General features: G+C 47.7%; 1 protein-coding gene across 2 annotated transcripts; it reads right to left on the bottom strand.

Annotated features, from left to right (window-relative positions):
* On the bottom strand, positions 1–11231 carry SPDYE4 (speedy/RINGO cell cycle regulator family member E4). Of its 2 annotated transcripts, XM_025362906.1 has the most exons (7): positions 10946–11231; positions 9928–10158; positions 9057–9115; positions 8206–8291; positions 5976–6144; positions 5749–5852; positions 1–335 (listed from the first exon to the last, which is right to left on the bottom strand). In XM_025362906.1, exons 1-6 carry the CDS (start codon positions 11052–11054, stop codon positions 5793–5795), a joined length of 714 nt encoding a protein of 237 aa, XP_025218691.1. In that variant the 5' UTR covers positions 11055–11231; the 3' UTR covers positions 1–335; positions 5749–5792. The 2 variants fall into 2 exon arrangements, with proteins under 2 accessions (XP_025218691.1, XP_025218692.1); XM_025362907.1 differs by lacking the exon at positions 1–335 and having other exon boundaries at positions 5761–5852; positions 10941–11231.
* Between the last annotated feature and the right edge of the window lie 257 nt (positions 11232–11488).

Here is an 11488-nt window from a genome sequence, read left to right on the forward strand (position 1 = left end):
CAAATTCCAGATGGGTTTATTTAAATGGGAAATTAAATGTTCAATGTGAAAATTCATTATGTAGCAGGGTATTCAATGGAAATGATACTTTTCTGTTTTTTTTGCCAATGGTGAGAGAACTACCAGAACACAGCCTTGATCTCACAAGTCGTATGTGAGTCTCTGAAGACTTTACAAGTCTAATTTACAAGTTTACATTCCAACCCAAAGCCTAGAGAGTCCTCATTTCCCTGCATCCGCACTGCTGTGAACTGAATCTGTGCCCCCCTCAAAATGCATATGTTGAAACCCTGTCTTAGTCCATTTTCATGGTGCTGATAAAGACATACCCAAGTCTGGGAAGAAAAAGAGGTTTAATGGGAAGAAAAAGAGGTTTAATTGGACTTACAGTTCCACATGGCTGGGAGGCCTGAGTCATGGCGGGAGGCAAAAGGCACTTCTTACATGGTGGCGGCAAGAGAAAACGAAAGGGAAGCAAAAGTGGAAACCCCTGATAAACCCATCAGACCTCTTGAGACTTATTTGGATATCAGAATAGCACAGGAAAGACTGGCCCCCACAATTCAATTACCTCTACCTGGGTCCCTCTCATGACCTGTGGGAATTCTGGGAGATACAATTCAAGTTGAGATTTGAATGGGGACACAGACAAACCATATCAAACCCTAATCTCCAATATAATTGTACTTGGATATAGAGCCTTTGGGATGTATTAGCTCCTAAGGGTGGTGGTACCCTCATGATAGCTTTAGTGCCCTTTTAACAAAAGAGACAGCTTGCTTTCTCTCTCTTTGCTCTCTGCCATGTGACAGAGCAACAGGAAGACAGCCATCTGCAAACCAGCAAGCCGACCTTCAGCAGATGCTGCTTCTCCTGGCACCTTGATATTGGACTTCCCGGCCTCCAGAACTATGAGAAAGAAATATTTAAGATTTCCAGTCTGCAAACCAGCAAATGGGCCCTCACCAGACACTGCCTCTCTTGGCCCCTTGATCTTGGACTTCCCAGCCTCCAGAAACGTGAGAAAGAAATGTTTTAAGTTTCCCAGTCTATAAGAATTTGTTAGAACAGCCCAAACTGACTAAGACACTCACTAACATGGTATGTTACCAATCTCTTAAATTTTGCCAGTCTGATAGGTGAAGTTAGTCATCTGTATACAGTCATTTCTTCTTCTCCGAGTCTCCTGTTCGGGTTTCATATGCATTTTAAAAATCAAGTTGCTTTGCATTTTTATTATTTATAGAAGGTCTTTATATATTCTGGAAAGTAATCCTGTATTTTTGATGCTCACTTCTACTTATCATAATACTTTTGAGAAGATTGGTTGGACCCTCATTGGATGCAGCAAAAGACAGGAAGGCAACTCAGGCAGCAATCCGTGGCAGGCTGACCAACAGCCAGACACACAGGCAGATTCACCAAGTCAGCAGAAGAACGAGCTTTCCTTTCTTCTAGGGTTGGGATTCTCTAACAGCAGAGATGGCACTAAACAGGAGACGTGGGCAATATTTGGTCTGTTTACCCTGTGACTACATCGTTGGCAGATAGATACAACAGACCTGCAGTCCCCAAGAATGTTTTGAATTTTTTTTTTTTTTTTTTGTGAGAGGGTCTTGCTCTGTTGCCCAGGCTGGAGTGCAGTGGTATGATCATGACTCATGCAGCCTTGACTCCCAGGCCCAAGCAATCCTCCCACCTCAACCTCCTGGGTAGCTGGGACTACAGGTGTGCACCGCAACACCTGGCTAAGTTGTGTGTGTGTGTGTGTGTGTTTTGATTTTGTTTTTTTTTTTTTGAGATGGAGTCTTGCTCTGTTGCACCCAGGCTGGAGTGCAGTGGTGTGATCTAGGCTCACTGCCACCTCCACCTCCCTGGTCAACTGATTCTCCTGCCTCAGCCTCCTGAGTAGCTAGGACTACAGGCGCATGCCACTACGCCCGGCTAATTTTTTTTGCAATTTTTTTTTTAGTAGAGACGGGATTTCACCAGGATGGTTTCAATCACCTCACCTCATGATCCGCCTGCCTTGGCCTCCCAAAGTACTGGGATTGCAGGTGTGAGCCACCACGCCTGGCCCAGTTTTGTATTTTTATAGAGGTGTGGTTTCACCATGTTGCCCGGGCTGGTCTTGAACTCCTGGGCTCAAACAGTCTGCCCACCTGGGCCTCCCCAAGTACTCAGATGACAGGCATGAGCCACTGCACGTGGCCATCCCAAGAATGCTTTGAGTGCCCAGGCTCAGTGCAGACTCTTGTTGACTCCCTAGGTTCATCCCATTATAAGTTGACTCTTGGACATTGCACAGACGCTTCTCAAATTCCTCCAAGATCTTACTTGCCCCGTTTGCGTGTAGTTTATGGTACTGGCGACACGAGGGTCCCAGAATGGAGGCAATCTGTAACAATAGCTTCACGGTTCCATTTGCTGGAATAGTAATTGCGTTCTAGGTTCAGCCACGCTTGTGGTTACGCAAACATCAGCACTTTGCAACCTCCTCCTCCTTAGGTTGTGTGTTTGTCAAGCGTCTCCTCAGAGTTCACTGACTTCAGTATTTTGATTTCTACTAACTAATCCAAGATACTTCCCTCCTCTCATAAATAGTTTTACTGTATGGGCCGAATGCAGTGTCTCACGCCTGTAATTCCAGCACTTTGGGTGGCCAAGGGGGACGGATCACCTGAGGTCAGGAGTTCGAGACCAGCCTGGCCAACATGGTGAAATGGTGCCTCTATTAAAAATACAGAAATTAGCTGGGCATAGTGGCAGGCACCTGTAATCCCAGCATCTCAGGAGGCTGAGATAAGAGAATTGCTTCAACGTGGGAGGCGGAGGTTGCCATGAGCCGAGATTGAGCCACTGCATTTCAGCCTGGGGAATGGGGCAAGATCCTTGTCTCAATAAATAAATAAATAAATAAATAAATAAATAAATAAAAGTGCCGGGCGTGGTGGCTCACACCTGTAATTCCAGCCCTTTGGGAGGCCGAGGCGGACGGATCACGAGGTCAGGAGATCGAGACCATCCTGGCTAACACGGTGAAACCCCATCTCTACTAAAAATACGAAAAATTAGCCGGGCGTGGTGGCAGGCGCCTGTAGTCCCAGCTACTCGGGAGGCTGAGGCAGGAGAATGGCATGAACCCGGGAAGTGGAGCTTGCAGTGAGCTGAGATCCTGCCACTGCACTCCAGCCTGGGTGACAGAGCGAGACTCTGTCTCAAAAAAAAAAAAAAAAAAAAGGAAAAAAAAAGATACAAAAAATTAGCCGGGCGTGGTGGCCTTTGCCTGTAGTCCCAGCTACTTGGGAGGCTGAGGCAGGAGAATGGCGTGAACGGAGGAGGCAGAGCTTGCAGTGAGCTGAGATTGCGCCACTGCACTCCAGCCTGGGCAACAGAGCCAGACTCCATCTCAAAAAAAAAAAAAGAAAAAAAGAAAGATTCAGCATCATTTTCCAGGGTTAATTAATTCGTTCAAATAACTAAAACCCCATTAAACAAAAATATCACTGGACAACAAATAAGCAATCCAGACCAAAACTTCACACAAAACTTCATCTTTATTGCATTTTCGCGGGCAGCACACTGCACTGTCCTCTTTCAAACACACAGCTCCTGTCCTCCTTTCAAACACATGCCCTCTTTAAAGGAACATACAAATCTTTCAATACAAGCTGAAAAAAATTACATCTGAATTATCACAATTCAATAACACTCAACATCAAATATAAATTTATTTTTACAAGAATTTCGGGGAAATGCCACCGAGCTAAAAATATAATAGATACATTATGTAACTAACCTAGGTAATAACAGTGCTCCCTTCAGCAGCACATGTAATAATAGATAAAAAGATTTAAAAATAAGACATTTAGGATAAAAAGAATCCTCTCTTAAAAATGAAAACAGAATTATATTTTTATGTATATAACAGGTATAACACCCATCAACTTCATAAGAACAGTGTCTTTTAAAAAATACTTGTATTTCTAAACTAGTTAAATAAATGTAGTAAGAATGCCATGCCCATCATTTTCAAAATAAACAAATAAAATGTCTAGTGTATATTGGACATGTTAGTATATACGTAAGGCATGTTAAAAATCACAACTGAATTCTCACAGTCCAGTAACAAACACTAAACAGAAAATTTATAAGAACATAGGGAAACTACCACCTAGCTATAAATACAATGGATATATTAGGTCAGTATCATAGCTAACAAGAGTGCTCACTTCGGGAGCACATGTAATAATAGATAAAACGATTTAAAGAGAAAACATTTGTGATAAAAAGAATTCTCTCTTAAAAATGAAAACTAAATTATATTTATGTGTATACAATGACCATCACAGAACTCTATAGGAACAACATGTTTTCAAAACTACAAAAATTCCAAACTATTTCAAATCAACATAGTAATAATTCTATGGCCAACATTTTCAAAATAAACCAATAAAATGTATAGTATCTATTAAACTATCTTTTAAAATCCTATGGCAGTAATTTCATATTTAACAAAGAATTCTGTGACAATCTGAGCGCCTGCGCTGTGCCTTCAAATGCTCTGGACTGTGGCAACAAAGTCCATAGGAAACGGGAACTCCAGCTTCCAGCCCAGGGGAGGTTGGGATTCAGCAATGTGAAAAGGGAGGTGGTGTCGCAGGAAGGGGTGGAACCAGAAACACCCCTGGTTTCTCACTTTCCCTCCACTGACTCCTAGAAGTACTTCCAGGGCTCCTAGGAGGAAAACCTGGTCACTCTATTTTGCTCCTTCTAGAAGAGTCCAGGTTCTTCTAGATGATCTGCACAGGAGGCTCCTGGTGTCTGGCATTAGCGTTGGGATAAACTTCCTGCTGAAAATTCCCCTCTCCCCTGGGCCCAGTGTTCTGGAAGTGAGAGACAGGATGTCACACTTCAAGTAGGCAGATCTCCAGACAAGAAGGTTATTCCCATCCCACATCAATCCTAGCTAGAGTTCAGAGCAATGTATAAATCCGATTTTATCTCTAACCCTTCATTGTAAACCCTGATTCTGAGCCATCATTTTCGATTCTGACACTCACACTTTGGTGAGCTTGACTCCAAAAATCACTTAATACAGCCAAGGTCAGCCTCAGTGATCTGCTTCATAGCAAGGACTTTGGGTGGGTCCGCCCAGGGAGTAGAGCACCCTCAGAGAACGTGGCTTTGGACTTCGTCACACTTGGGGCCTTTCGTGTTGCTTAAGATCTAAACTTTTAACCATGCTACAAACATGTCTAACATGACAACCTCACGAACCAGCAGACCAGATTCCTAATCCTGAACCTTAATCTCTCATGTTTAAGTCTAATGCTCGGTCCTAAATGTGGTTAGCTGCACCAGATGTCAACCAAATCTTCACCGAATCCTTTCCCCAAATCAGTAACTCAAGTGTGTCAACCATAATGAACCTCCCTGGACCTAGGTAGTAGTCTCATTTTTGAGACACAGTGTCACTCTGTCGCCCCGGCTGGAGTGCAGTGGCAGAATCACAGCTCACTGCAGCCCCGACCTCCTGGGGCTCTGGTGTTCCTTCCGCCTCAGCCTCCTGAGTAGTGGGGACTAGAGGCGCCCACCAGGATGCCCAGCTAATTTTTGTATTTTTTGTGGAGATGGGGTGGGTGTTGCCATATTGACCAGGCTTGAAGCCGGATCAAGCAGTTGGGTTCCTCGGATTTTCTTACAGATGAGAATATTCTGCCTTTACCCCGAAGGATACACACGTACCTTCCCTCAGGCCGATGACCTCAGGCCTCCACATCCCCGGAGCTCTAGGAAATGAGGGCGCGATCTCGGGCCCACACCCAGTGCTCTGGGTCATAAGCCTGGATCTGGAGAAACACGTACCGCTTGAGAAGCCAGGGTCTCCCCAGCACGACCCTTCCCTGCCCTCCTCCAGCCTCCAATCCACCCCATCCCTCCCCACCCTCACCTCCTCATATGGCCCCACTTACCTCCTCCATCTCCTCTGGGGAAACCCACATCCTCCAGCGCATGGAGCAGATGAGCTGGTAGCGAAGCTTGTGGAACAACGGTCGCCGGGAGTAGTCCTTGCCGTAGAGGAAGGAGAAGATGTCTTGTTTGGGGGCCTGGTTGTCCTCCTCCATGTCACTGGCCAGGTAGCTGGGGAGAGAGATCAGGTGGCTACTCAGGGGCCCCACCAGGAGGGACCCCTGCCTGAGGGCAGCTTCCCAGAGAGGAGGGGAAGGGACCGTCCTCAGCTCAGCACCAACACCCACCCTGCAGAGAGCCCCGCGTTCTTCAGGAGGCCCCACTGAACAGAGACCTGCTAAGGGTGCCTCTCACACCTTCAGGAAGGCGACGATCCAAGTGGTGGCTGGGAGTGGTGGCTCTCACCTGGAATCCCAGCACTTTGGGAGTCCAGGCAGGAGGATCACTGGAGGCCAGGAGTTAGAGACCAGTCTGGGTAATATGGCAAGACCCCCTCTGAATTTAAAAGCAACCCAACTCTTATCCTAAGGATGTGTCCTGCCATCCTTATACAAGAGAGATGACATCACCTCATCCTAGTCCCCATCCATGTTCCTCCCACACCCCCCTTCCTTCTCATGTATGCACACACCTGTCTTCCCCCTCCATCGTAAGTGCCCCCAAGGACAGGAACTGACTGGTTTGTTTCTGTAAATCATGTCTTGCCTACCAAATGGCCAATAGAGGGCTTTGTTTATCTTGGTGCATTAATTCAACAAGCATTGCTGTGAACTCTCTCTTCCTATCCTTCCAACCCTGGCACGTATCATGTACTTTGTAAGGTTTTGTTGAATAAATGAATACATGAATGAATGAAGGAAAGAAGGAAAGATTTATCTTATACGCAAATGCCATACGAATCATTTCACAGAGTCAATATAACATGAACAGTTGCAAAATGAAAAGAATTGTGCTGAGTGTTTTAGGAATACTTTGATATTTTGGTTGATTGGGTGGCTCATGTCTGTAGTACCAGCACTTTGAGAGGCTGAGGTGAGAACCCAGGAGTTCCAGAACAGCCAGGGTGACATAGCAAAACCTCATCTCTACTAAAAACCATAAAAACTGGCTGGATGTGGTGGCGTGCACCTGTTGTCCCAGCTACTCGGGAGGCTGAGGTGGGAGGATCTAGAGCCTGGGAGATGGAGGCTGCAGTGAGCTATGATCTGGCTGCTGCACTCCAGCCTGAGGGACAGAGCAAGTCTCTGTCTGGTATAAACAAAACCAAAAACTTTGATATTTTGACAAGACCCTGCCTTCAACAGGGGTCTAGTCTGATGGGTTTGGGGAAAAGGAGGGCAGATCAACGAATCCAAAATGGCACATTATCCTAGAATGTAACTGAAGTGCTGCAGGCACGCAGACGCTAGCAGATCAGGGGAGGCATGGAAAGGCTGTGGGGGCTGAACTGACTTCAACAAATGGGTCATTCCCTTCAGATCCATATGGGTGCAGGACACCCAGACAGAAAACACAAAATCAAAATGGAGTGGAGGTCATTTGGAAGGAGCGGCGAAAGCAAACCATGAAACATGAAGACGGTGGGCAGGTTTGGTGGTAGAAGGATTGCAGAGAGGGTTGGATTCGCCCTGTGGACCTGGGCCTCCATTTATAGGCAAATCAGCTAAGGAAGTTGTTCAGGTGGGCAGTGAAGGGGTGGGAGCTGTGTTTGGAAAGCTATTCAGGCAGCACTACGAAGCCCCCTGGCTTGGGGCGGGACTCGCAGGAAGCCCCATCAGGGAGAATTTGATGATGGATCCGTGTTATGCGAGGACGACCTGAATTTCAGCCTCTGTCATGGGAACCTGGAGGAGGAGGATGGAAAATTGCATTTGGTGTTGATATGGGAAGGAGAGAGACAGAAAAACCAGAAATGGTTGCTTGCTTGTGGGGCAGGGTCGTGTCCACGGCTTTCTCCTTAGGACGGGTTTATGTTTCCTTTTGTTTGATTCTACTGTTCGTCAACTGCATTTGTGTTTGTTTTTAGAAAGAGCAGACTAAGAACGCCATAGTATAATCTTAATTTTATATCGATAATTAATTTATATCTATAATTTTTTTAAATCTATAATTTTTATACACAGAGTAAAGAGGAGAACTAGGGTCAAAAAATAGATGAAAGGTTGGAATCCCACTTCCTCCACTGTCCCAGGGTGTTGGATATTGATGGGGGTGAAGAAGCAAAGTACTCACAGAGCCAGGAAGAAATGAATGCGTTGGTATTGCCATGAGAAGAGGCCGGCACGGCTAAAGTACGCTATGACCATAGCCAGGAGATACTGATGGAGAGAAGGGAACAGAGAGAGAGAAAGGTTGGTCACATCCTGGAAGAGGAAGATGGTGGAGATAAGGGAGCAGGGGCTGGGGTGCAGTTGCCTATTGCAGAAGGAACCTCAGTGTTGGGTGGCTATGCTCACTGGGTGCTTGCGGGTGGAGAGGTGTTCAAAGCCAGCTGCAAATTCGGAAAGTCGGGAAGGGAGGTCAGTGATGCTCCCATGATGATGAGCTCCGATGGGATCGTTGGAGGGAGTGTGTCTAGGGCAGCTAATGTCAGGAGGGTCTTGGTGAGCTGGAGCAAAGGACTGTCCCAAAGATATGAGAGGATAGGGGTCAGGAGTTTCAGGACTGTGGCCCAGGGATTCAAGCTCTGGGCAGAGGCAGGGGCCACCTGTCCACGAGGCAATAGGCCACGAGAGCCCTGAGGGAGATGCTGACAAATTATAAAAAGATTAACAATAGCCGGAGTGTGATGACTCATGCCAGGAGTCCCAGCTATTGGAGAGGCTGAGGCGGGAGGATGGCTTGAGCCCAGGAGGTTGAGGCTGCAGTGAGCTATGACGGCACCACTGTATTCCAACCTGGGCAACAGAACGAGACCCTCTCTCCGAAAAAATAAAAGTCAAAATATGGGTGTCCAAGACTATGGGATTAGCGGGTGGGAGATGGTGGAGGGAGAGAGGAGAGAAACTGTGGTTTTAGATGCTGCACCCTCCCCCAGGACATGTGTTAAAACAGGAACACAGTTGAGTGGAGAACAACCTTACCTTGTCTGACACCCTCAGATCTTTGTCCCAGGCCAGGAATTTTTGAATGACAGGATCCTCTGTGAAAAGAGAGCCTGTGTCAGGGTAAGAAGCGGAACAGGATTGCCGTGGGAGCAACAGAGCAGACAGGAGAACTGTGCCCCTCTGGGGGAAGTCTCAGGATTGTGGCCAAGGGTTACGTGGATGGGAGAGGAGAGAAGGACTTTTACTGGGCAAGGAGGGAGGCTCCTGCTCTGAGACTGCCCTGAGGAGAGGCCGAAGGAGGCCTTTGGTGTCAGAGTCTACAGGATGAGGAGCTGTGAATAAGCCATGATGTCCTCCCATCATACATGAAGGGACCACTGCAGAAGTCGTAATGGAATTCCCATCATGGCTTCCAGAGATAGTCACAGCTGGGTGTGACCATGACCTTGTCATCCCCCTCCATGGATGGAGACACTTAGGTTTAGAAAAGTCAGCAAGAGACATAGAGTTTCAGAGGGTTCAGCTGAAACCAAGCTTTCTTTTGTCTTTTATTTTATTTATTTTATGACAAGGTCTTTCCCTGTCAACCAGGCTGGAGTGCAGTAGTGTGGTCATAGCTCATTGCAACTTCAAACTCCTGAGAAGAGATCCTCCCACTTCAGCCTCCCAAAGCACTGGGATCTCAGGCATGAGCCACTGCACCTGGCCGGAAACCAAGCTTTCTTATTTCAAGCGCAGACCTTTATTAAGACCAGCCTAATCCTCTATCTCCTAAGCATCCTCCTGCCGCATGGATCGCTCACCCCCCAGGAGGGCATATTCTTCTTATTGGGAAAGAGTAATTATTGAAAGTTTCTGCTTTTTAAAAAGAACCGGGTTGGAGGTGCTCTTTGGGGTATCCTCCTACCAAGCAGCCTGTTGAAGGCCTCGTGGTGCTCAGGGAGCACGGAGGATGCTCGCTTGCGCGTCAGCTTCATCTTGAGCCCACACAGCATCTCCACCACCCAGGTGTCCTTGGGCTCAGGGGTGCGCTCCAACTCCAGCTCCTCCTCTGGCTCCTCCTCGGATTCGTCTGACCATTCCCTCTTCTTTTTCATGCCAAGAGATTGAGGCTGGGGGCTGGGATCTACCCAAGGGACTGAGTGAAGAAACCAGGCCATAGTGTCGTGTTTCTGCCATTGATCACCTTAGACCCCGACCCAAAAACCTCATACTACTCTTCCATCCTCCCCAGCCTCGCAGACTGTCAGCTTCTCCAGGCCATGTTTCCACCTTTCTCCTTTGCTGATCCCCATCTGCCTCTCCCTCACCTCCCCGTTCTTCCAGCTCTCTGTCCTCAAAACATTTTCTCATCACAGATAAGAACTTTCAACTGGAGAAAAATGGAAACCTTCCCTGAGCTCTTCTGTCTCCTCTCTCTCTCTCTCTCTCTTTTTGCCGGGGTGGGTGGGGAGACGGAGTCTCCCTCTTGTTGCCCAGGCTGGAGTGCAGTGGCGCAGTCTCGGTTCACTGCAACCTACGCCTCCTGGGTTCAAATGATTCTTCTGCCTCAGCCTCCTGAGTAGCTGGGACTACAGGCACACGCCACCACGCCCGGCTCATTTTTGTACTTTTGGTAGAGACAGGGTTTCACCGTGTTAACCAGGATGGTCTCGATCTTCTGACCTCGTGATCCGCCCACCTCGACCTTCCTCTCTCATCTTTTGAGTGAATCTCCTGACCCCCTTCATTGCTCCCCAGGCTTTCTTTCCATGTGGCCATGCTTAGCCCCATTCCCTGCACCCTCCTTCCCCGATCCCTGGCTTTCTGAGTCCCTCCTTTCTTTCCCACGCACCCTACTCAGGTGGTCTGGGTTCCCAGTAACTGGCCCCCTTCCCTCTCCTCAGTCAATCATCTCCCATCACTTCTCCCTCCAGTCACCTCACCTGATGGTCCTGGCACTTCATCATCCGCCACCACCTGGGGGGACTGCACCGATGTGCTAGGCTGGGGGCTCTCCTCCTCAAACAGAGGGTGCGCTTGACCACTGGCCATAGTCTTTCCCAAACGCTTTGTTTCTGTCCACAGAACCTAGTCCCTGTTCTGTCCAGAGCCTTCCTCCAGACTCCGTTAGGACCCAGAAGAGCGCATTTCTCTTTTAGAGGCTCGGGAGAAGTTAGGAGTGAAGAACAGCTCTGAGAAGTTGCTGTTGTCCACCTGAGCTCCCAAGCACCCAGAGTCCGGTCCTTCCAATCAGGAAGGTCGGAATCTCTGATGTCATCAGTCATTCCAACCTGGCAACCAGTTTGAAGAAAAACACGTGTAACTGCCAGACTGATCTCTTTTCTTGGAGATCTGGGGTGAACGGTATCTCCTGGCAATGTCCCAACCTCTGAGTATTGTCCAAAAGCATCCTCAGGGTCTCCGTATTCTTCTTTTCCCTTTCCCAGCAGAGTCTGTGTCTTCTCCATTCTAAACTTGAGGAGTGT

This window comes from Theropithecus gelada, chromosome 16 (assembly GCF_003255815.1).
Source record: "Theropithecus gelada isolate Dixy chromosome 16, Tgel_1.0, whole genome shotgun sequence".
Lineage (NCBI taxonomy): Eukaryota > Metazoa > Chordata > Mammalia > Primates > Cercopithecidae > Theropithecus > Theropithecus gelada.

Coding starts and splice junctions, on each gene's coding strand:
- SPDYE4 (XM_025362906.1), bottom strand. CDS start 11,054: ATGGCCAGTGGTCAAGCGCACCCTCTGTTTGAGGAGGAGAGCCCCCAG. Junction 8,292..9,056: donor ATCTGAGGGTGTCAGACAAG/GTAAGGTTGTTC, acceptor TCTCTCCATCAG/TATCTCCTGGCTATGGTCAT. Junction 5,853..5,975: donor CCCCAGAGGAGATGGAGGAG/GTAAGTGGGGCC, acceptor GTGTTTCTCCAG/ATCCAGGCTTATGACCCAGA.